The following is a 27,970-nucleotide window of genomic DNA, read 5'->3' as shown; positions in this document are numbered from 1 at the left end:
CTCTTTTAATTTCAAGTCTAATCTAAATCAACTTAATCATAAAGCCTTAATGGCCAGTTTCGATGTTATATCCCTCTTTACAGAAGTTCCAACCACTGAAGCCTGCAAGATAGCCTTAGAACTCTATATCCGAGACCCTAACCCAACTATAGAAATTCCCAGTAACCAGTTAGCAACCCTCATAGAATTCACCACGATAAAGTCCAACTTCATGTTCAACAACCAAAACTATATACAAACAAATGGCCTAAGCATGGGCAACCCAGTATCACCAGTTCTAGCCAATATTTTTATGACACAAGTTGAAACACAAGCAATTAACACAGCATTACATCCACCACTATACTGGTACAGATATGTAGATGACACGGTTGCTGGATTCAAATCTACAGAACACATACTTAATTTTTTCAATCACATTAACTCTATACATCCCAACATTAACTTCACATGTGAACAGGAAGAAAGCAATCAAATATCATTTCTTAACCTCAAAATTACAAGAACTGACACACAATTCAAAACAGAAATCCACGAAAAAATCACCCATACTGGACTATACATTCCTTGGGACTCAGCACATGAAACAAAAAACAAAACTCAACATACTAAGAAACCAAATAAACACAGCCATAAAACTATGCTCACCAGATAAAATTAACGATGAATTAGACAAAATAAAACAATACTTCATCAACATCAATAAGTTTCCTCCACAAACCGTAGAAAACATTATACGCACACACCTAGACAAAAAAGCAAAATAAACCACCAACTAAAGTAAATACAGCTACGAATCAAAAACCACGAAACCATATACTGCTGTATACCATATATTCCTGACATCAGCAAACAAATAACCAACATTTGGCAAAATTAGTAACAAAATATGACATTCCAGTTAATACCAAATTTATTCAAAACCAGGCACAAAACTGAGGTCTATACTATGTAAAACTACACTGACAAACACAACACCAACATTATTTATAAAATACAATGTGATAACTGCTTACGACTTCTATATTGAGAAACAAGTAGGAAAATGGAAACCAGATTCAAAGAACATAAAAGTCACCTTCACACGTTTTGAACACTGCAAGTCAAATAAACACAACATAACCATAGAAAACACTCAAATACTAAATAAAGAAACAAACATAAACAAGCATAAAATCAAAGAAGCCTTACTTATACAACAACTTAAACCCAAAATAAACCAATATAAAGGAACACCTTTATACCTATATTAAATATAATAAAATAAGTAAAATTATATATTCAAACATCTAATACCGCCCTCTACATTTCGACACACAGTTACACAACCCCTTTCAAACATGTGGTCAGCTTCCGGTCAGTTACCTCTTTCTTTGTGAACCTGACGATGAATAAAAGTTATGGATGATGTTTACCACCATGTGCAGGCATATAAGATTTACTAAACACACAATACACCTTAAAAATATATTCAGGCAATTATTATTGAACAGTTTCACATTTGGAAACATGAAAAGAAAAGTATCTCACTAAATTGTTTTCATTACCTATCGAATATTTTATATACATAAGCACTTTGACAATAGAAAATGAAAAAAACAACAACTAATGCACTGTTGTGTGCTAGACTAATTATGTCTGCAAGTCATAAAGTGCAATGAAAACCAAGGAAAATAAAAAATAAAATTCAATTATTATGAAAAAATCCAGAACACTGTATATTGCAATCCTATGCTTGAATGTTTTTTGTTAATTAAGTTTTAATTTAAGAAACAAAAAACAAGAAAGTCAGGAACAAATTGGTTGTAAATAAATAGGTATCTTTTATACTTATGAAATTTCATCAAATTCAACACAGACTGAAGGAAACTTACAAAATTTGAGGAAGCTTATTAAAATATACAACTCTATATAAAGTAATCAGGAAGAAAGACAAAATTAGCTTTTGTACTTATTCTTTTGTACAAATAAATATCTGTTTAAGCATCATATATTTATAAAACTTTAATTTGCTGTATTTCAGTCTTGCTTTAGGGCAAAGAAAAAAAAAACAAACAATAACAAACACAGAGTGAAAAACAGATTGGAAAAATGTATAATTTAAAAATTGCATCTTCTGTAACCAAATAATGGGAATCTAGATTGGATACACTAGATGCCATTAATGCTGCTTAGTTTTAAGTCAAACAGCAAATATGAAGGTTGGAACAATTTGTACACTTTATGCAGATGAAGTACCATGAAGAGTTTTAAGATATTAAAAAGTCTGCTCAGATAATACTTGTAACTTAACCTTCAACTAATCAGTATGATTTAGCACATAAGTTTGTTTTTGGGTGAATATATCTGGTACATACAGATATTTTATAATGTTTTTGCATTAAAAAATTTCAAAGTCATATTTTCTGTTTTTTGCACCCCGAACTTGAGTCAGATACACATAAATTCATAAGAGCAAATGTCACTAATAATTTATTCACAAAAAATAAATTAAAAAATTAATGGTAGATTTTATGTCTCAAGTGTATTACAGCCTTTATTTCTTTGTTTTTTCATTTCTATTTGTTACCTAACTCTCTTGAGCAATTTATAAAATCTGCCATCTGCTTCAAAGTTACTGTTTGTTAAGGTAGACTGCCAAAAATTTATATTCTTTTGGAATAAGGGAATTTTATTTTTTTATTTCTCTTGATCATATTGCACTTAATAAAAATAAAATTGAGATGACATTACTGAATAACTTTGTAAGTCCCAAGTCAATTCCAAAAAAATCAAATCCAGTGTCAGAAGAGAGAACAACAGAAAAAATTATTTCAGTTTTAACAGAAAGTTATACAGGTAAGCATCTCATGAACTGTATACTCTGGACTTGCCTTCGGATCCTCCTGTCTTCATGAGACAGACAGCAGTACAACAGGAAGGATGCTGTCATCCAAAAAACAGCTACGGCAACTAGCCTGGGATCAGTCAATGAACGGATAAGAGGTATGCAGCCCATGGACCAATCAAAACAGAGCCAGAATGGATGAACTAACAGCCACCAGTTGAGAGCATACACATAATTGTAGTTCAACACCTTTAAATGAAACAAAGGCATCATCATGCATGTTCACATATACACACATATCTTTAACATCACAATAAAAAATACACAGATTAACAGTTTAAAAAAATATGCACATTATCATAGAAAATAAATCTAATACACTCTAATCATAAGCTTTCATACAAAAGGTTATTACTTTTTTTACTAATTGCAAAAGATTAAGTATTATTTTACATTTATATACTGCATTGACTGATCTAGATTTAAAACCATATCTGTCTAAAATTAAAATACGATGTATAATTACAAAAATACTGAGTTTAAGAAGGTTAATAAATATAGCAGCAAATCACAAATATACCATCCCACTAAACAAATTAAATGACCAAATATTGTTTCAATTTACTTGATACTTATAGTATATAAATGTTTCTAAATTTTGAAATGAATCTTTTTTGTTTCTTGATGCGTAATGTTTGAATAAGTCTCAATTTTAATGGTTGTTCGAGCTAACTAAAAACTTCCTTGTATGGCCAACTTAAACTCTCATGTTGTCCAATGAACTACTAGTGCCATGGAACAGACCCTTACTCAAATTAGCACCACAGTCTACTGTAAACTGATCCATGCTCCAACTATATACATAATATGTTGACTACAATACTCAACCAAAAGTACTGATAAATTCTCTAATACAAAGTGGTAAAATATTTTTTGGTTTTTTTTTTTTTTTTGTTAATAAAAGATTGTACTTTGTACAAGAGAAATGTTGATGCAATCCACCAAAAGGGACTGAAAATATTAAGAAAAGTTTGCTTTTGTGATTGGTTTATATAGTGTTTTAGTCACCAAATTTTTGTGCTTCTTTATGTACATAGATTATGAACTGAGCATGTTAACACAGAACAGTGTATACAGCTCAGTTACATTACTGCACATTATATTGGAAAATATCTGTATGCAAATATATGAGTGGACAGGAATTTGCAATAATTCAAAAGACTAAAACACAAATATTTAGCAAGATTAATTTCTAGCACAGATGCTTAAGACAATAAAACTGACATGATTGTCTCAAATTATTAATGACAAACTTTCATCAGAAACTAAAACAATCAAATTTACAATATCATACTCAGAATTTTCATCATGAAGTGGCAAGAATGAAATCTTGACTCTGTTCGTTACTCATGTACAGATCTAAGACTAATGTCAGACCAAACAAATTAAGACTATGAAATACGAAAGGCCTAGCTACCAAGAGAAAAGTTGAAAAATCCACAAATTAAACAGAACATAATAATTATAACTGCAAACAAATGTTTTTGAAAATGTTGGTCAATAAAAAACAGAATAACAATAAATAAAATAAGGCTAGCCTTATCTATATTCAGGTCAACACAAATTATGAGAATGAACAATGCATACAGTAAGTGTGTGTGTGTGTGTGTGTACATGTGCAGTGCTTCAGTTCTGTGTACATATCGTGATATAACAGCACATATGAAGTTACTATGCAAGTCTAGTTTTACTACAGGCTATACTTGGTGGGGAGGCCAAGCTGGTTAGAATGAAAACAGTGAACATGATTGGTTAAGATCACTGTTCTGTTTAAAAGTTTTACAAGTCACTGACTGTTAGTGTCCTTAAATACAGGTCCCATTTGCCACTGCTTAGTGACACCTTCAGAAAAAAGATTTTTATGTAATGGTTAAAAATATCTTTCTTCATATGAAAAATTAAAAAGTTCATGGGTGCATAAATCTCTAAAACTTCCTAAATAGATGTCAAACCATTTTTATCTGTTGTTTTCTCTACTTATTTGGTCACATTGACTAACTTTATAACCATCATAAAAAAATTAGGAAGTAAACCTGTATTACCCTTTTTTCCCTCCTAGAAATGACAATAAATTGTAACAGGAAACTACAATTGTTTATCCTAATTAACTCATAACAATATATATATCTATTTACACTTAATTTTGTTTTGTTGTCCTTTAAACCATGTCTCACTAATAATCATGACACATTGTAAATCACTCAGCAAATGTGCAGCTTATGTTACCATACTGAACTACATAATGCACAAGCTGCTTTGCAAGTTTTCTTATCTAGCTTGATAAATTTCAAATTCTTGCATTTTAGTAACTTTTACAACAAGTAAAGAAAACAAACTTAGGTTTGTTTTTTTAAACACTAATGGAACTACTGTAATTTTTATTTAATTAAATAATGCATCTAAGAACACAAAATAATAGCATGCAAAAAGCAAACATTGTCCTTTATTTATTATAATTTTTTTTCTGGCTTTCTAACTATGTGATAAGAACCTTTAAAAATTCAACTAAACTTGTTAGTTTGTTTCCTATGAGAACTTTGTACAGAAAATAATATAATATTAGGTTGAGGAATAATTCGTGAGCATTTTTAAATAATTTAATTCAAGCATTACATGCAAGACTATACAATACTTCAATGCATGAACACATTACACCCAAAACATTTATTATGATACTTTATTTCATGTAATACCTAGGTATATAGTATGCATTGTTGTAAACGAAATTGCAAGAAATTAAATGCGAAAAACAGATGGTGTCAAAAATGCTCGATTTTGTCCACTTGACATTCCATTTAATGAGCTGAAAATGAAAGCAAAAATTAAAAACTTATGAAAATCAAACACACCATCTATTAGAGCAAAAAATTATCTACCAAATGACATGAAATATTTTGCTAAAGCGTTTCATTTATGAATATCTTTTTTTAATTTGAAAAAACGCTCACGAATTATTCCTCAACCCAATACATCACTTGACTGATAAAACTAAGGCTCTATAATGATTGTAAATAATACAGTACTACATCATTATAATGTACCACTGGGAGTCATGTGCACCTGAAAGAGACATAAGTAGGAGACCATTACAACTTACCAGTCAAGACAGCACTCATGCTTCACAAATACAGATTCAACAGACTATTAACCAATCAGTTAGATAAAGTAATTCCTTATTTACATAGAGTAAATAGATATAAACAGAATACAGACAATATAAAATAAGATACTACAGTACAAGATAAAATATGAATACAAACTTACAATATTTCAGAAATGAAACAAACTTGTATCCATTTATTTACTTAAAAAATCTGATACTTTGGTCTGATTCATTCGGTTTTAAACCCAGTTTCTGAACATAAAGCATTTTCCAGAAACATCACAATTCATGAAATAGCTGTTTGTTGTTGCTACATCAAATATAAAACTTCTTTGGAGTGTGTAGACAAACAATGATCTAAACATGCTGCAACTGACATCTCTATTTCTATCTAACACTGAGTAGTATCTTGATTTCACCTGTAAACAATTCTTGGAAGTTCTTGCCCTCCACAAAGTTAAACCATTTACTATTTAAATGATGTCATTGACAACCAGACAGATGAAATCCCCACCAGGTCCAATGATAACTAATAGTTTTCTAAACTTTTGAGATCCAAGACTCCACAGTGCTATATCTGAGAAAGTGTTATAAGCAGTACTGTATACTATAAAACATCAAAGAGAGGTATTGGTAATTTGCAAAATAGATAGTATGAGAGGAATATGCATGTTAATTCAATCAATAAATTCATAACTGGGGAAATACTTTATTTCCTTTTAATTCCATAAAGTTGGACAGACACCACAACGTCACTAGAAAACAAAGAGAAAATACTGGTTAAACTGGCAGGAACAATAAGGAATTTTAGTTTGTTTGGTTCAAATAATGCATGTCAATACTGAGCATAAGCATTACAATAATGAAATTACAATTCCATTTTCACAAACTAAACCTAACAGGTAAAGGAAGTCGCAACCAATTTCTTAACAAAGTATGTAAGATTTAAGAACTCACTAAAAAAATGTTATTTGATTCACGCTCTACAATTTAACAATAAAGACAAGCTGAATGCATACTAACTTACCCTGTAAAGGAAGCTTTCTTCAAAGGATGCTGGGTTATCTACCAACTGGAACATAGGAGGTGAGGACCCCATAACTTGCCATCTTCCAATAAGAAGAAGTGACCCCCCAGCTGCCAACACTACATGGCGTAACAAGAGTGACTGTAACCATTGCTAGAAAATCAAAGAATCACAATTCATTATTTAAAAAGATTACTTATGAAGGCAAACACTCAAAAATTATAATTCTCCCAGGCTGAAAATGTATCTCCAAAAAGTACTTCCACTCACATACAATGCTATTTTCTTTCAGTGTTACCCTTTATGTACAAAATATTTTTGCATGCTACAAGCCTTTCACTTTTGTTTACCCCTCGGTTTACATGGCTTAACCCTGTGGTTCCCAAACTGTGCACCATGGTGCCACGGGATATTTCAAGTTTTCGAGGGGAAGCACAGTGTTATCAACATCAGTTGGACACCAAGCAAGCTACTAGCTCGAGGTAGTCACATTTTTAACATTAGATCACGCTACATTCCTTTCGATAACATTCTCAAAAGTTTGAGATGTGTTTTATTTACCTATACTTTCAGCTATGCCAGTAACTTCTTGAACTTTCTTGTTTCTTAACTTTTGTATATAAATACCTGTCGACTCTAGATCCATCAATAATTGAATTAACTGAAGGGTGTTGTGATCAAGTGTCTGTGAGGTCTAGTGAAGTTCAGTGAATTATTTTGTTGATTTTTAGTCCTTGTGTATAAAATGGAAGGATTTTCTAACATTAATAAAGAGTGTAGGAGTGAAAAAAAGGATGGCAAACCACATACCAATGGCAAAGTTGTGAAGAAATGGAAATATAGGAAATATGATGATAGTTATCTAGATTTTGGTTTTACTTCAGCAGATGTCAGTCATGAAGAGTGTCCATAGTGTATTATGTCTAAAATATTTGGCTCCAGAGTGCATGCTTCCAAGTAAAATAAAACTCCACTCAGAGACCAATCATCCTAATATGGCTAGTAAATCCTGTGATTATTTTACCACAAAGTTAAAAGAATTGAAAAAACAAAAAGATACATTTTTGAAACAAACATCAATATCAAGCAATACTTTACTAACATCCTACAAGGTGGCATATAGAGTCGTGAAATGTAAGATGCTTCACACCATCACAGAAGAACAGATTTTACTGGCTACAGTAGATATGGTGAACATTATGGTTGGTAAATCTGTGGAAAGACTGCTTTCAAATGTGCCTTTATACAACAATACTGTCAGTCATAGAACCCAACACATAGCCAAAGACCTGAAAGATCAGCTAATTGAAAAAATGAAAGGGATAAAGTTCGTGTTGCAGCTACGTGAAGTGATGGAAAGTAACAAGGATGCTTATTTGATTTGTTGCAAATGGTTTGTGGATGGTGACAAAATTATGGAAGACCTTCTCTTTTCTCTTTTGCAAAAGTATCATTGCTGGCACAAAGGCTCAAGACTTGTTTGAGAGCCTTGACAGTTTTATGTGTAAAAATAACTTAGGCTGTACTAAGTGCATTGCTTCTTATGAGTGTCAACAATCCTCCATAACAGTCAGACAGAGAATGACCACCATCGGTACAGATGCCAAAGATCTTGATGCACTGTGGACCCACTGCATAATCCACAGGGAAGCACTCATATAAAAGCAAGTGAGCCCTCCACTGAACCTAGTCCTGGAAAGTGGTGAACTTTATAAAAACTTGGCTACAGAGGTGAGGTATGTTAAAAGACTGTGTGAGGATATGGGATCTGAGCACATATCATCATTGTACAACTGTAGCTCGTGATGGCTCTACCATGGGAATGTATTGTCCCATGTGTTTGAATTAGGACAGGAACTCTTATCTTGAAGAAGAAGAACATGAATGTGCTGAAAATATCTTAGATACTGATTTTTTTTGTCAAAATTAACATATCCGTGAGGTCTCTTCGAAAAACTGAATATGTTGAATCTCTCTCTGCAGGGAAGCAACGCGCACATTCTGAAACTCTTAGAGAAGGTTTCGGCCTTCAGAAAAAAGTTATTACTATGAAGGAGAAAAATGAATGAAGATGGTGGCAAAGACTGTTTCCCCCTGTTGTAGCAGTTTGTTACATCCAATGAAGTTGATTTGACTCACGAACTAAAATCTGTTTTTGAGGAGCACCTAACACAATTCACTGACTGGTTTGAAAATTACTTTCCAGAAGATATGGAGAAGTTTGCATGGATCCAAGACCCATTCAAGGTTAAGGCCCCATCTGAATTTACCTATATAGAAAAAAATCTCACTGAGCTGTCTCATGACAAGACATTAAAAAACAAAATTTGGCAGCATGGAACTAACTAAGTTTTAAATATCAGTAATTGATGAATATCTGCTGCTAAGTGCTAAAGCTCAGTGAATCCTAATTCCATTCGGAACATCGTATCTCTGCGAAGCAGGGTTTTCAGTAGTTGCTGTGATAAAAAGCAAGTACCATACAAAAATCAATGTGGAACAGGAAATGAGGGTGGCAATGGCCAATATGATTCCAAGGTTTGAGAAGTTATGCAGTGCCCAACAGTGCACACATCCCATTAGTAATTGCGGTTATTTAAAAATGAAATAATGTTTTTACTTTCAATTTATGTGTATCATTCTTTCAAACAGCTATTAAGTTGTTAGGACATAAAATACTTATTAAGTATTAAGTTGTTTGGACCGAACTATTTAATAAATGGAAGTGTTAGGTTTTTCTTTTTGCCTAGGGGCACTGCAAAAAAATTGCTGAGACACTAAGGGCTCCATGAACTGAGGAAGTTGGGATACACTGGTTTAACTGATTCTCATATGCAAATTTTCATGCAACAAACTATCAACATGAGACAAGAACCTAACACCTGACTCATTTAACTTCTTCTGTGCTATTCTACCTAACTATATCACTTTGAGTTTAGGCAAAAATCTAAGCACCTTTGGAAACAGTAGGGAAGAAGGGTGTGAAGTGTGAGAAGCTGTTACCCAAGAGAAATATAATTTCAGAGTAAGAAAATTATAACTTCTGATAAAGCAACTTACTTCTGCTCACATACATAGCTAGGATCTCACATGAAATAGGTGAAGGGACTAGTGCAAGGGAGAAAGTGGAAACATTCTTTGAAAGTGTTAAAAGGACACCCTCATCAGTAAAGACTATACCTCTTCTGTACAAGATATACCCATCACCCAGATGTTGAAAAGAATAACACAGATCTGAGAAGCACATCCCAATGGGAGTGGAAACAGTTGGTTACTCATCCTATCCACACTATAACATAATTTCAATTTCCCTGATGAAGAAATTTTGGGTAAAAGAAAGGATGTGCTCTAAGATGTAGAGTGGCTAGGGTGTGATGGACAATATTTGGAAAGTCAACTTCTTCAAAAACACAACCACCAGGAACTGATATTCATGCAGAAGTGGGATGAGAAACATACCATTGGTAATTCAACTACAATCCAAAATTCAACTGTTGGGAACAGGCATCCATGTGGGAGTTGTAAATAGGATCATACCATCTCCACCTCAAGTTCAGCTGACCTGAGAGAGAAGAAATTCCTACTTCTGATCAGAGAACAAGGGACTGAGAAAAGTGAAATGAATAGATATACAACAAGTAAAATAGTCTGGACTATATTAAATGCAGTAACATTTTACAGATAAAGACACTGAAGGTTAGCACAAGAAGAAGTGGAACTAACAAGTGTACTCACCACACCAGAGCAATGTGCTCAAGGCAAACTGAGTGAGGTATCAGACACCTGATGAACATGTATGTGAAGACTTAAGAGATTGGTTGAGCTCTACATTCAAATCTCCACTGCCAGGAACAAACATCCATATAGGTGTAGATAATCTCAATACCTCTAGTATATAGATAATAAAGAACAGTGTGCATTTGGTGGCCCTGGAAATTATGAAAGAGAAGTTAACACAGTCATACAGTGTGGATTTGAGTACATATCTAAGTAAATGAAGAAGACCTGGACAGACATCACTTGCCACAAAGAAGGATCCAGATAAAAAAATGTGACAGGCCCCTGAAAAATATATTCAATGAAAAAAAAAAAAAAACTTGCTCAGTTATAGTTGCACTGAAGGCTGAAGAATGGCAACAGGTGGAAGACATCCAAATGGGAAAAAAACAGCAACACAATTCAAATAGTGAGATATGAAAGCATGCAGATTGGTTCACATGTCAGCTTGAAGAATTTCCTCCAAAGGAGACACAGAAGATATGCCAGAGAAAAGGTAAGATGTCTACTCTGATGGGAAGACAGAATAATTGATGTGAAAAAGGAGACAACAAAGAGTAAGCCAAATGAGTTAAAAGCCAAACCCAATTGGTAAGGGTGGAAGGAAAGAGATCAAAACAAATTCTAGTTGCCAAGAAATAAATAGAAATCATGCCTGGAATAGAAGTGGGAAATGGAAAGAAGGAAAATCAGCAAGGAGAAGCAATTACTCTCCCAAGCCACTAAACTCTTGAGAAAGAAATATCAATCCAGGTAAATGAAAAGAGAAGAGGAATGATAGAGTATTTGAAATGTCAATGGCAAACAAATCCAACCAAAAGGAAGAGGAAATATGTCTTAAGAGATAAATAAAACATGGAACAAGAACACAAAGATTCAAACTAAGGTAAAATAAGGCAGTGAAGCACCACTTTGATTTCCCAATTTGGAAGGACCACTTGTTGTAGGGAGCAACTAATCCAGAAGGAATGTAACAAGAGCAATAATGTACAAGAAACTTTACAGTACTAAGAAAAGTTAAATGGGTAAGATAAAGCACTCCAATAACCCCCAATCAAGGAGATTAAAGAACCCTAATCAAATAATCAAGTAGGGAAATCTGTAATAAGAGAAACTGGTTGTAGCAGGAGAAAACCCATGGCCAAAACACCAAAGGCAGAAAATCTTCCATGGAAGAAAGCTGCATGGAATGTGCCTACAATGAAACTACTCACCATGATAAACCAAATCTTCCTGCCAAGGACTAGATAAAAACCAGATGTAAACTACCTGGGACCAAGACTGCTGTTCTGGTAAAAGGCAACGGTGGAGCAGTTTTGATCTGGAGCAACTGCAGAAATCATGACTGAGCTGGCCAGTATTGGGTAATCAGAAAAATTTGACACAGAGTGAAATGGATGATAAAAATTGCCTTGGGAAGGAGTTGAATAGGAGGATACACATATAGGTATTTGTCTATCCAATTCTGACTGAATGAATCTTCAAGTAGAGCAAGTGGATGAAGCACCAGAGACCAAAACCGAGGTTAACTGGTTTTGAGGATACTAGGAAATCCATGGTACCCACCCAAGTGCATAACAACTGAAACTCTCAAGGATTTAGAGACCACTCATTGAATAAATTTTGTTTGGGCAGCAAAGATGATCCACTATAAGGGTTAAAGCACCTGAAGCATAACACTCAAGTATATGAATACTGTGTGTGTGAACCCAAAAAAGGAGATCCAATGTTTGAAAATAAGGGGAATGAGAATAGTTGCCTCCCTGGTGGTTAATATAAACCACCACTGCAGAACTGTCTGTATAGATCACAACCACACAACTGCAGGAAAGATTAAAATAATAATATGAAGCCTGATGGACAGCATGAAGCTCCAGGGTATTGATATGGTAAGACTCTTTGGTCAAGACCATTAACCTGAAATGACTTGTTGCTTGATCCACATACCACAACTGTGAAGCAAAGCATCCAAGAATATAATTAAATTTCAACAACAGGGGGTGAGAGAAGCAGAACTTTCAAAGTGTGAGTATTATCCAACCACTAATGCAGATCATTTACAAGGGAAGAAAGAAGGGTAATAGGAATATCCAAGGGATACCATTAAAGGTACTTACATTGGCCATGTAGAATTCATTGAAGGAATTTTTCATTCAAGCACGAACCAATAACTGCCATCACAGAGAACCACAATTTCAAAAAAGATAGGACTTTGTGAGCAGTAAGGGTATTGATGACTGCCAGCTTCAACAAACATAGTCAAAGAGGAGAAGGTTGAGCCTGAAAACAAAACATCCAAATGGATAAGGTTAAATTGGTACAAGGAAGAATTTTTCAACTTGATCAATCAGCAGAACCAAGATGTCTCCAAAAGAAGCCTTGATCATGGGGCCCACCAGTCTCCAGTTTTCTTGGGGACAACAAACAACCTGGAATAAAACCCCCAGGTTCAATGACATTCTGATAGAGATGATCCTGTACTGCCTCAGACAGATGCTGATATGTGGTAAAATCCTAAAGCAATAGAAACGAAACAGGTATTTGAGACAAAAGAGGAAAGGAGAGGAAGATGATGACATGTTCCTTAGATAAAACCTAAAAGACCCTTAGATCTCTGGTAAAGTCTCACTACAGATGAACAAACTGGGATAAATTAGCCCACACCAGATTGAAACCCACAGAATAGTCACCAACAGTGTTGGCAGGATGACATTTTGCATCAAATAAAATGAGAAGAAAATCTCCTAGTGAAAGAAACAGTTAAGGGTAGGGAAGGATTAGAATGGGGAACAGAAATAAGGAATGGTCAAGGCTCAGTGAAAGATAAACAATTAACCAATGAGAAAAGAGTCAATTGGTGTCTTACAGATTCCAGTCTGATTCCAAAGTTGCTGAAAGATCTCCAAAGAATGATCACTGGAAAAAAAGGAGCCAGGTGTAAGTCCCTAAGATAAGAAGATAACTGAATGTGAGAAAAAGATCCCAACAACAGAGAAACCACATGTAAAAAGAGAGCCAAAGCTGATAAATGTACTAAAAATGATGTAATTAGTAAAAATGTGTTCCTTGTAAAAAAACCCATCAGAATCATGGTAGACTGCCAGAGAGTGGAGGTGTATAGTGGAGAAGTACCATAAAATAAACATAGACATGAGGGTAAAACAAATGCAAAAAAACTGGGCTCGGGACAATACAACAGAACAATCAGGGTCTGCACCCAAAGCGGTTAAATATAATCCACTAAATGAGAAATAAAGAACAGAAAATTGACCTGATGGTAGGCTAAAGCCAACTGATGCATAGCCCATGAATGCAAGACATGCCAGCACCCTCACATAACTGTGAAACAAAATGTTAAGCATGAATCCCAATATCAGAAGATAGTGGAAACAAAATATGGAGTAGAAGGAAATACCATGTAACAAAGAAGGTAGAAGATTATAGATACTTGGGTAGAGGGATAAAACAGAACATGTCTAAAAAAAAATTGGGAATACACAGCAAAATAAGGCAAAAGAAAAATGTTGTGAAAAGCTTCAACTACCCTGAAATGGTTTGACTTGTTCAAGAGAAAATTGAGGAATAATGGGAGAAGAAGGTTGGCTCAAATGATGATCAGTCTCTCATTGAATAAATACCAATAATTTCCAAGATGAGTTTCTCACATCTGAAATCTGAGTAAAGGTGCTGGGGAGAGGTACAACCTCAAATTCTTAAGGCAAATAAAAACCAAACACAACTGTGTTGGTAAAGAAATAAAATGACAGAAAAATTACTAACTTTCATAACTGGATAAACAATTAAATAATATGACAATGAAATACAAATCTATTTAAAATATGTAGGAAATTTGAGAAGTTCAAAATGTGAAAAAAGCACCAAATAAGATGTCCAAACATTATTGCCAAATGAGGAGTGATAGTTAGGAAGAATAGCATAGAGGGAGTCATGAGTTACGTGTGTGTGAATAGGAGATGTCACTTGGTAGAGGTTTGTCACATAACTTGCACGTGAGAATCAGTTCAATCGTTTGAACCGAAGGGTACATGAGAGTGAAAGGTTTGTGGTATGCAAAACATTTTGCAAACAAAATGCAAAAGCAAAAATTGCAGAAGCAAATTAACTTGTTGGAAATAATTTATATCATTTCACAACTACAATTCTTTGTTTAAATACTCTATTTTGATGAATATACAGTTACGACAGAAAGTGTTCGTACCCCTGCCTCCCAGTGGTTTTTTTTGCTCATAACTTAAAAATTATCATGAGTAGGCTAATAGAAGTATAACATATTATAAATATTATACTAACACACATCTACATACATTTTTAATGTAAATTAAATGACAAATAAACTGTTTATAAACAAATAACCAAAAATAGGAGGAGCAGAAAGTGTTCATACAGTTCAGAACGTGTGAAAAACCTGATATTCCTGTAAACATTTTGTTTATTTTGGCGAATAAACAACATTATACCATTCCAGAACTAGACACTGGGTTCATAATTATTGGAATTTAGCCAGCAAAAAATGTACTTCTAGCAATTTAGCTTCATCTCCGTCATTATCTGATTGGTCATCACAGCGAACATGAAACAACTGTCCGGTGATTTAAAAAACTGAATTATTGTAAAATACAAGTCTTGTGCACCTCTTTACAGTATTACTGCACAACTTAATGTGCCAAAATCTACTGTTCAAAGTATAATTGCTAAATTTAAGCTCACGGGATCAACTGCTAACCTCCCTCGTTCCAGATGCCCCATCAAAATTCCAGAGAGAACCAAGAGGAAGGTTCTCAGTGAAGTTAGTAGGAACCCTTGTTTAACATGTAATGACATACACAAACTGGTAAGAGAAACTGAGGTTGAAGTAAGAATCTCTACAGTTATGAACACGTTACGCTCTTCTGGGTTCAAAGCATGCCGTCCTCGTAGAACTCCATATTTAAAGCCCGTTCATTTAGAAGCACAATTGAGGTATGCAAGATAAACAAACCCTTTACCTATTGGAAGAGTATTCTTTGGTCAGACAACACTAAAAATCGAACTTTTCGGCCACAATGTTGTTCGCTATATTTTCCAAAAGAAGGGGGAATGAAATCTTTCAAAGAACACCATCCCTACAATTAAACACGGAGGTGACTCGATCATGCTCTGGGGTTCCTTCAGCTCTTCTGGTGTGGGCAGCCTTCACCGCGTTAATGTAATCATAAATAAATAAGAGTACCTTGATATATTAGGCACTTATATCAAGAATGATGCTCGGAACTTGCGCTTAGGCATCGTTGGATCTTCCAGCACAACAATGACCCTAAGCACACATCAAAATATGTGCAATCCTGGTTGCAGAGGAACCATATAAGTGTTCTGGAGTAGCCATCACAGTAACCTGGTCTCAACCCAATCGAAAACGTAAGGCATGAGTTGAAGACGAAGGTTCATCAGCGTTAACCGAAAAACTTGCAAGAGTTGGAGGCCTTCTGTAAAGAAGAATGGAATAAAATACCAGTCGTGTACTGTCAAACGATCATGGAGGGCAATGAGGAGAGATTGCACCAAGTAATTCACCTGAAAGGCTACACAACTGGCCATTAAAGTAGATGCACAAACACTTTTTGCCCCTCCTATGTTTGGTTATTTGTTTATATATATACAGTGTATTTGTGATTCAATTTACATAAACATGTATGTAGATGTGTGTTGGTATGTATAACAAATATGTATAACATACTACTCTTTCATTATCCTAATCATGATACTTTTAAGTTATGAGGAAAAAAACTACTCACAACGCAGGTGTACGAAGACTTTCTGTCATAACTGTAGTTAAGTACATATAAATCTCTAATTTTGGTAACAACAACCATTACTACAAAAGCACAATAAATTACAAATAAAAATAATTTCATTATACTTTATGGTTCATAAAGTACACTTCTTCATACACTTGTAATGGAAGAAAACAACAGATACTCAAATACGTCTACATTACGTGCATGAACTGTAACTTCCATTAAGTGTAAAAATGTAAACAGAAATAGTATAGCATGGTTCTTTTGAAATGACAATTACATTTTTAGCAATAGAATATTATAAAAACAATACTTTTTTTTAATGTTTGATTGAACAGTATAAGTACAATCATCTAAAGCTTAAATATGCAACACTAAAAACTTCCAGATATTTCAGATGCTATTTTAGATCTTTAGAAAACCTGGGTCCATTTTCATAATGTACAATTAATATACGACTATGTTGAAAAAAACACAAATAACTATTCCTTAAATGAGGAAGTCTTAAAATATGTGATATTACAATTAATAAAGTAGTCAAGAATGGTTACTACACTTGCAAACAACAATTATATAATATTACATTCCCACTTTGATGTGTATGCTACTTGTACTAATGCACAACTTTATGCTAATTCCTATTTTTTTTCCCTTCAAATGAGGTTTGCTTCACCAATAAATTTATGCAATATTTTGTTTCAAGTTTTATGACATTGAAATAATATGAATTGTTGCTTTCAAAGACAGAAAATTTAAATTAACATAAAGCAATTAATCTACATTAGCAAACAAAAACAATTAAAGAAAAATAGAAAATTTTATTAAAACTTAAAACAAGCCACTGAATATCAGATTATTTTTCAAACATTTCAAAAGCAAAGAAATCACTCTTACTTTTGAAGATTCTTGTGACAGAGATGATGGACGTAAAAGACAAAGGATGTCCACATTACAGACAACAATGATATCATAGGCACTACAAATACCCTGAAACAATCATGCAAAAAGGGTTGTTTAACATAGTCTTTACAGTAAGAATACTTGGCTAAGTATAAACCTTACCACCAATATTAATTATTTACTTATCATAAAATGTTTATTAGTTAAAATAACAGAAGCATTATCTTGCACCTTATAACTATACCGAAAAAAAAAAATGCTCCAAAATGTAAAGAAAATTTAAAACCTAAGTCATTGATACTTTTTATCTAAAGGAAAAGGAAAGATTTTCAATAATGGAAAATAAGTTTCTCTGTAAACTAACTACAAGTTTTTATTAACTTTCTTAACACAGGCTTGGTCAATTTGACCAACCACGTGACCTTTTTGTACTCATTTAAAATCTTTATAACCTAAATACTTCTAGCTTTCAATATAGTGTGTGTATATTATCACAAAATTTGGCATTCTTTCAGTTAATATTATAAACCTTTCACACATACGGTAATTTTTAGTGAAATATTTTCAATAAATTAAGGCAATTTGTCCATTCAGATATTGAGTATTTATTTTGAACAGTCCTTGTGCAAAGTACTTTTCATGTTAAGATTAAAAATAATTTACCTAATCTTTGTGCAACCCCTAACACCTCCAAAATATATTCCAAACTTTTTTTTCCATTAAAACTTTGTATTTCATCTGTTATTTTCTCCACCCTAACTCAAAGTGTGATCAGTAAATTTGACCGATCTCATAACCAAAGTCAATCTAAATTACCCATTATTTATCTTTCTAGAAAGACTTCAAATTGTAACATGAAATTACATTAATTTATCCTAAGTAGCCTTAAAGCTCATAACAGTATACATAATTACATTTCATTGTTTGAATGCCCTTTGTCCATGTTTAACTACTACCTGTGCCATAATAAGTTGCAAATCACCAGGTTCATGTGCATATCATGTTATTATGTTACGTGTTGCATAGATACCTCGTGAAACATTTTTATTATATTATTTATTTTACTTAATCGAAAAATATTCCTATTTTTGTATTTTATTCATTTTTATAAAAATAAACATGAAAAACAAGAAATAAAGTACTCACCCAATCTTCTCTTTTCTTGCCTTTGATTACCGAGCATATTTAAACCTACTTTCTCTATACTAATGGCAGTAGTGCACTAAATTTTTATTTAATTACATAATGCTCTAAAAAATATACACTAATATCTTGCACCAAGCAGACAATTTCCCTCAACTCTCACAATTTTTCTGGTTTTCTAAGTATGTGACAGTATAAAAGTATAAAACTTTGAATGTAAGACATTAAAACTTTGTGTCATGTGTAGTAAACAATATCTGGGGCAAAAGAGTTAAATTACATTTTACTATGACAATACTGCTAACACAGAGGAGTACCCAACTGATGATCTACAATGCAGTGGCCTTAAAAGCTGTTTCTAGTTTGCTTGTTACTCATAATCAAGATTATTTATTATTAATTGTAATTATTATTGTAGAATTTTAGCAGATGTTCTGGTAGAAGCTATTACATAATATAAATAGCAAACAAAATGTTTTTGTTTATAAAACTGTTGAGACTCTTCAACATGAAATTTTGTAGAGAATTAAAGAATGAAATAACTACTGAAAATGTAAATTAATATGAAAACTGATTTATTTTTTTTATGTTTGCTTAAAATTAGTAATGTAAACAAAAAACAACTATGAAATTCCAACTTACAATTACTGTAACCCCTTGCTCCTTGCAAAGCATTGCAATGCCTGCAAGAACCAGACTCCATCCAATCCAAAGAGGTGAAAACTGGGAAGGTGGATCATTCAGATTGTGATGGCCTAAGAAAAACAAACCAGCCTGTAGTTTTATTATATTATAAACTGCAACACTGATCAAAAGTTGTTCTTTTTGGCCCACTGTTTCGTAATTATTTTGTAAAAATATAAAAAGTACCTGATTTTGACATCAAATAAGCATTGATACATCAGAAGAAAACAAAATGTAAAGTTTGTTAGAGGCTTTTGACACAAAATTTCACTTGATTACATTGGTACGTTGGGGATATATCAGTTTGATTTTAAATTGTACAACTGTAAGCTACTTAACAATATAAACATAAAATATACACTTATCTTCTTCATTGCATTGCACCATAGAACTTATGGCATATACTAACATGCTTTCTTTATATTCCCACAAACACATGTATTTTTACGTTTGCTTAAAACTTCAATTCTAAAAAAAGACTACGAAATAGAGATACATTTTCTAGTAATTATGTTTATTATCTCAAACAGTGGAGCCATATAAACTACCACATAACTTTAGCTGGATAACACATTTTTGCAGAAGTTGTGAGATAAATTCTGGAACTTTGTTAAAATTCACTGTTTTACATCTTTAGTTGGACATGCCATGAGAAACTTGATAAAAAAAAAATAACAGACCAACTATGCTTTTGCATTTACAAGAGCTTTCCCACGACCATTTTTATAAAAATAAAGGTAGTTGAATATCTCTAAAGCCTCAATAATTATCTCAAGTTTTGAATACTGGATGTCTGTAAAGTTTGAGCTGCATTTACATATATGACTTAATTACATGATTGAGAGCAATAGGTGGAATTTTATGTAAGTGATATTTTAGTGCTACTAAACAATGAAAATGATGTCACAAAAAAAAACGTTTATTAGTTTTTGAAACTAAGCAGCAAAAAAAAAAACTAACATTATTAAAGGTAGGCATTTGGTGGAATTTGATAATCAGTTAATTGTTGGGTTCAATCAATTATATTAATCTAATAATTTATTTTCCACAAGACTTGAAATAGTTAGGATACCTAAAAACTATAATTAGAAAAACTAATTTTTATTTACTTATTTTCTTGATACAAATCAATATAATTATAATATCATGTAATACTAATCAATTCTCACTAGTAACTGGTTGTCAAGTAAATGAGGTAATCTCATTACTCTAAATATCATAAATTTACAAAATATCCAACACACATAATCAACACATTAGCTGCAGTGAAGGGGTTAATACTAAAACATCACTTTTGAGGGAATAAGTGTGGTAAACTGGAGAATTTTTCAAACATATTTCTGGATTTTTCCAGAGCTACTTGCCAGTAGGAACAGAATACACATTTCAAAAACACTCTTTTCTGTTTTAAATAGAAGCCAACAAGGTAAATCAATTCACATCACTTTGTTTACTTGTCTTATGTTGAGCATAAAGCTACACAATGGGTTATCTAGGCTGTGCTCATTATGGGTATTGAAACCATATCTCTAGTGTTATAAGTCTTCATACTAGCTATAACTTCATAACAGAAGATTACTGTTTATTAGTTTTGATGTTAAACTCAGTGTCTCATATAAACAGTATTTCCAACTGACACTAGGTAATGGAAACTACTCTATATTATTTTGGTAATTAAAGTTGTACTTTTACTTGTAAACCAAAAAGTTAAAGCACTAACTGGCACAGTAAACATTTTTCATAATTTGTAGTTATTTTTTTTAACATTTAATGATTTCCTTCACAATGTTTTGAAGAAACTATAAAGCAACTAATGCAGTGGTCATCTAAAAATGTTACTCATAAATTTAGAAAATAACTTCAGCCCAAATACTAAAAATGAAAGAAAGGGAAAGAAAAACCACAACCATCCATGTAATATTATAACTTTTTTTTGACATTGTATCAATGATTTACAAAACATTATTTACTCACTCTCTACCGACTTTGTGTAAGCCAGAAAAGACAGGATGAAAAACAAAGCAGAAAGCAAATCAGCTCTTCCTACAACTCCTGCAACCTGTGCAACATAACATAATTATTACATTTAGTATTACTATTATACATGTTGGAGTACTTATAGCTCAGTACTCTAACAACATAATGATGCACCTTAATCAAGAACCTGTGTATACATATATGTATATACACAGACTAAATACAATGAGACATAAAAATCAAAGACAAAAAATACGTTAATAATAACCCCATCCTTTTGTCATGAGCAGATTTTCATGTTCAACAGATTTTGACAAACCATGCTGTGTTGTGACATAACAAAATACTGTTTAATGATGAAATTTCCTTCAGGGAAAAATTAAACAATTTAGCATATTTATTAGAGATATGATATTACACATTAATACCGTTAACTGCTTTTGTGGCAACTATACAACATTAACTTATTTTTCTTCACTACATCTAACAATATTTTATAATTTTTATACTTCTATCTATTTCTGTATCAACTAATTGTAGTAATGTTCTCACATTAAATATTGTTATTTAAAGTAGACATACTAATAAAATACAACTAACAAAGTATCTTCTGGTTATATTTACCTCAGCATTTTGTGTAGAATAGATGGTAGTTAACATTTGCTATCTTAGTGTTCATATTCAGTGGAAAACTCAACAATACAAGGAAAGTTTAATAAGATTTGTTTTTTGCAAAGATTCAACACTGAACCATAATTTGGGGAAAGTAATTTAAGTTTCCATAAGTACCGTGAAACAGTTACTGGATACTCAGCATTTGTATTATCATAGCTATAGCAAGGCAAAGTCACTGTTACAAAATAATTTCAGTTACCCCCTCTCTGTTCATTGTTATGTAAATATCAGGCAAACTATATGCAAGTGACTGGTCATTTAATCTACATTACATATAGCAGTATAATAAAATACCACTTTGAAGTAAACAAAGAGCTTAAACTGCTCCAAATTGTTTATGAATCATGGCTATCTTATTCAAATGAAACACAGCCAATAAAGCAAGCTGTTATTAATTGGCTATAAGTGTTTTATCACTTTTATGAGAGTGACTCAATTCTAGTCTCTTAGTGGGGAGGAAAGGTGTGAGGAGGTATTATTAAAAATATATTCTTGATTTTAAAAAATGTTACCTTCTAGAACATATGTACTTCTTATCACATTTACAACTAGAATCTCACATTAACAAGATGATGTGGCCAGTGAGGGCATTATCCATACAGAAAGCTTCTGCATAGAACATGTCAATAGAAGACTGATATCCTAATAGGGGAATCACACTACATCCAGAACAGGTATGCTCTTTACCCAGAACTTAATTCATGTACTCTGAGTAGAATTTTACATGATTTGTCACTATTGTTGACCAAATGCCTGAGGTTCCACTACTTGCTGTTGGAATTATAGGGCCATGGTCCCTATACTCCACATTGATGACTAGGGCATTTGTGCTGCAATACACACACACACACACACACACAAAGTTGATTCCAACATGTAACCATAGAGTGATGCATTTCACCAGAATCATGCCAGGCCCAGAATGGCAGGATTGTAGATGCTTTGCTTAACCTGATAAAACAGCTCATCTGGTCTGGAATTATAAACACTCATCCTCACTCACCAACCTTGTGGGCAAGGTAAATTCCACTTGTCCAGAGAATTATGGGGAGGACATGTAACAAACTGTGTTCAACCAAGGACCCAAGATGTGGCCACTCTTCATTCAGAATTACGAAGAGTCTCTTCCATGAACAATGTGATGAACAAATATTGATCAAAAAGAAGGGCCATGCTCAACCCAACCATATAGTTTAGCATCAATTCTGAACCAGTATTACAAGTAGGCACCAATTATAAATAGGAAAAAAAAGGCAGTTTATCCCAAAGTGGCTTCATTTTTGTTGGTTTTTTTATTTCATTTACAATTGATTAGAAAAACTTTTAGTCAGGTAAGTTTGTTTTGTTAGAGCAGAGCAACACTGGGCATTCTACTGTGTCCATTACAAGAAATGGAACTCAAGGAGACTGAGAAGCCAAAAGAAAGGTGCAGAAAAAACCAAATTAAATTATTTCCAGAATGTTGAGAAATGCCTTTAGTTACAGCCTTAAAGTCATCTGGAGAAACACCATGGAACAGAATGTGCATCTCCATCTTATTACAAATAAGATCATTGCCAGTCATCACTGAAAAAGACTCTCCTCTCCTGATGATTGTTGCAACAATGCTAGATATCAGAGGCAAGATAGGAAAGATCTGATTTGCTTCTATGACAGAAATAATAATTCAGGAATCCATACCATAAATCACATTGCCAACTGGAATTTTTTTTTTAGGAAAATCTATTACATAACATAGGGAATGCTTCCAAACAATTATAACACTGGGAAAATCATTAGTGATGCTTTGTCAAGAAAAAATGATAACATTATCTCAATGAGGTGCTCATATACAATATCAGGATAGAAGGCACACTGACATAGGTAAATGTCACCAGAGAAATACTGCCAAAGGCAATTACATGAGATATAAAAGACTGGAGAATGTGAGAAAAAAATCAAACCAATGCTTAGATGGGAAAAGAAAGAAACCTCGACAGTCAAGTAATAGCTATACGCACGAGAGAAAGTATGCATGTTTTGAAACACAAGCAAATGACCATTAAGTGTTAATACTAGTCAACTTTAATCACAGTATACTTTCTCTATGACTAAATCAAATGTTTGCAGCCATAGATTATTTGAAATTGGTTTATAAGATTGACCTGTCTATCTGGTGATCAAAGCACATTCTACTCGCAGAAAGAAATAAAAAAATAATCTGCAGATGTGCCAAAAACATGCTCAATATACTAGACATGTGCAGTCATACTTCAACTTCATATATGTTGCAAACATACAGGTTTTTCAGGGAAGAATATGGGACCATAACCAACCTGATTTTTTATTCACGAATGTGGCAGTAAGAGAAATGAATACCAGTAAATATACCAACCTCCATATCATGCTGAATAGCACTGTTAATACCCTTATGTCATTAGAACCACATTCCATAAGAACATGTACTTGTGAATTCTACAAGTACTTAAAGAACATTACCACATTCAAGAGGTTTGTTTTAGTTTTGATTTTTTCTTTGCTTTCTCCAAGAACTTCGTCAGAATCATCTAAGCTGACAGACTTTACATCAGGTGAAGTTCACATACATTCTTCCATTGATGTTTTTTTTATTCCAATAAACTCCAATTTAATCATGAAATATTTCATTATCTTTATCTACCACCTTCTCTGTTTCATGAATGATCACAATGAATCAAATATACTTGAATAAGCTGCTCAACACATTTGCATAGATAATGTTTACACTTTCCTCAAGAATATTTAAACTTGTAATGTGACGTGTGCATGCATAACAAATATGGTCTTTCACACATGCAATAAACAGCACAGTAATTAGAATTACATGTGTGACAGCACATCTCAAATGAAAAAGTGGCCTTAACTTAAGCTTACATATGATAATGCCAGATTTCACCCATCTGAACTGGATGACAGATTTTTGAAGAAGGAAGAACTGGCCACAGAGATTATCTTTCAAACTCATTAGACTTTCAAGTGAATCAGAACACTAAAAATGCTTTAAAAATAGTGTTCAGGAGTTTCTCAACACAATGATTTCAAGCATACAAAAATTAGTATCAGACTGCCATGTTTTTGGTGACCATGTTACCAATGAGCTGTTCAGATAAATTTTCTTTTAAACAATTTCAATTTACAAGTGTAAGCTGAATAACCAATAATTTGCACTTTAGATCACATAAATGATCATCAGTTGCCTGAGTAACACAGAAATTAATTAGTATAAGATGGAAACAACATTAACTTGAAATAGTGATTATTCTAACTATTTTGTATAACATACTTTCTAGTTTCATAAGCCTTCTTTATAAAGATATGCCTAGATTTACTCCCTCTCATCACTAATTTTATTTATATACACACTCATAACTCAGTCATGTATACTTAAGTAAATATATCAAACTCTATTACACCAGCACTGATCTATTTATATTTAAAATAAACAAATCTATTACCCTAAACATAACTTGGGAATTTTAAAGCAGTTACAACACAATGTTTCCTTTTTCCTGACTGTTTAAGAATCTTCAATAAACGTAAGATGAAGTGTTAATTCAACTTATTTCTATATCAAGTTTTCCAAATATATGTTCGGTCAAAAATAAAGCTTTAAAAGATTTATCATATAAATTTTTAATTTTGGATTCAAAACTGGCTAAACTTGGTTATTCAACTAAATGTCCTTAACATTTCTCTAAAAGTTTGATTCATATACTGGTCTTCATTACTTGGTATTAGAAAGATTCCCTTATCAAATGAATCATGTAGAGGATTTTTTTCAATTTTATTTTGCTTCTGCTGCTACTAAGATGTTTTTCAGATAAATTTTACTTGTTTACTGTCAGATGATCTGACAGGCCCAATAGAATTCACCAGTATAAACAGGACTAGGATCACATATTTTTCTTTACTATGCAAGTTCTATTCTTGCTAAATATTGGATTTTTTTTATCAATCCAAGCACAAACTATGTTAAGCATAAAGTCCAAACTGGTATTTTGTTAACTGCCAGGTAGGTTATTTGTCCTCAGAGAAACAAACAAGGAACAGAATATATTTATGAATATTTAAATAAGAGACAAATGACAAAGTATGTGAATAAAACTTTAAAAGAATTCAAGTAAATTTGTTCAGACTAGTGTAAGAAATATTTTGCAATTATTAATCAACACCTTTGAAAATGATAAAAGTTTCAATATCACATTTACATGAACAGAAATATTTAAAATCTGGCACTTTATGAGTAATAATAATAATAAAGAAAATTTTGAAACTCACACTCTCAGTATGAATAGGATGAACAGCATATAATAAGGCACAGACAAAGGACGCACGAGGAGCTCTGTCTCCAGATAAACAAGACTGAAAGAAGACAGCAAAGAGTCGAAAAGACAACATGGAGACAATACCATGAAGAATGATATTTATGAGATGAAATCCAAATGGGTGTAAGCCTCCACTGAAAGCACAGTTCCACCTGATATGCAAAAACAAACAATAGTATAAAATTTACAAGAATAAAATATTGCCTTTTCTAACCAAGTAGAATCATTTTTAAAAATTTAAATAATTCCTCATCTCAGTTACAGCAGTTTATATATTATGGATCAATATCCTTTAATTAAAAATTTGTGTGTGTGTGTGTGTGTATATGTAAACACACACATACACATGTATAAAACCAATGGCTTAAAACTACAGATAAAGGGTTTAAAACAATATCCATATGCTGTACCATATTTAATTTGAACCAAAACTAGAAAAGCCAAACATGTGCTTCACCAAACCTGGTTCAATTTATCCTTGATTCACAGTTGTTAAAAAAAAAAAAAAAACTCTTTGAAAAAAATAATTCACATTTGAATAAAAATTTATTTAATATAGCTTATGTCTTAACTCTTGTCCTCAAAACTAAACCTAATATAAGTATTAATACAGGTAACTGTCAAGATTTATGATATTAGTGTGAATATTTCCTCATTCTGAAACATATTTAAACAGTACTGCATTTAACATACATTTTAACAATAATCTGTTATGGTTTTATACTGAAAAAAACTGTTTGTGTATATACACACAAAAACTTTTATATGTCATGCCAATCCTTTTCTAACTTCAACGAGAATCATGTTAAATGCATGTCATTCATACAGATACTATCTACGTCAATTAAGTTATTACAGATATTAAGTTTTTTAGCTACTTATGATACCCTACAAACAAATACACAACTAGAGCAATTTGTTTTAAACAGTTTTTTGTTGCTACATATAACAAACTTGTAACATTATATAGAATACAATATATTTTAAACTAGTAGGTTTCAAAAATATGTATACACGTACATAAGGGTCATTTCACAAAGACAGACAAAATCAAACAAGAATGCAAAACCATCCAACAATTAAAATGATGTAAAATGCAAAAACACTTTAGCTTGCCCAAGGAAAGTACAAAAAAGAAGAAATGACAACAATGCAATTCAAAGGGAGACAAAAAAAACCTCTACTTAGAACATTTCTGTCAAAGGACCCCTGGCTGCATAAACAAGGCACTATCTGGTTCAGTGTGAAGACAGAGAAAAAACATGCAAAAATAGGGAGCCAATGCAGAAAACATCCAGAAAATTAACACATCAATTAACAAATTGCAGAAGAGAATGTCCAAGCATCAGAAGAGGCTGAAACAGCCCAAGATAAAACAGATAATGAATAACTGGATGAGAAACTATCAAAATAAAACTATTCATAAATGAAAAGAAACAACAAACATAGTAAGCACAAAGCAGCTTGACTTAAAATCATTGAAAACTGAAACAGTATGCAATCATATACAAGAATAGCAGGCTTACTAAACATTCACTCTACTACAATTACAAGGAGGTTTGTAATGCGAGATATACTAGCACTATTAACTCAATTTGAATAATTAATAATCTCTCTTTTAAACTAATGGATCTCAAAAAAAAAAAAAGCCAGTTATTT

The 27,970-nt window shown here is 32.6% G+C and overlaps 1 protein-coding gene across 3 annotated transcripts in view; it reads right to left on the bottom strand.

Moving 5' to 3' along the window:
* Positions 1-27,970, bottom strand: part of Tmtc4 (Transmembrane O-mannosyltransferase targeting cadherins 4) — a 60,444-nt gene that overhangs the window by 30,014 nt on the left and 2,460 nt on the right. For all 3 annotated transcript variants that reach the window (XM_076491104.1, XM_076491125.1, XM_076491115.1), the window contains exons 3-8: positions 26,265-26,463; positions 21,291-21,375; positions 19,275-19,387; positions 17,484-17,576; positions 7,018-7,170; positions 2,874-3,076 (exon numbers count right to left, since the gene is read on the bottom strand). In XM_076491104.1, the coding sequence (XP_076347219.1) occupies positions 2,874-3,076; positions 7,018-7,170; positions 17,484-17,576; positions 19,275-19,387; positions 21,291-21,375; positions 26,265-26,463 (846 nt within the window). The remainder of the gene's footprint in view (positions 1-2,873; positions 3,077-7,017; positions 7,171-17,483; positions 17,577-19,274; positions 19,388-21,290; positions 21,376-26,264; positions 26,464-27,970) is intronic.

Source organism: Tachypleus tridentatus, chromosome 1 (genome assembly GCF_004210375.1).
Source record: "Tachypleus tridentatus isolate NWPU-2018 chromosome 1, ASM421037v1, whole genome shotgun sequence".
Classification (NCBI taxonomy): Eukaryota; Metazoa; Arthropoda; class Merostomata; order Xiphosura; family Limulidae; genus Tachypleus; species Tachypleus tridentatus.
Note: the sequence above shows the minus strand (reverse complement) of the source record. Positions and strands in the feature narration are given on the sequence as shown.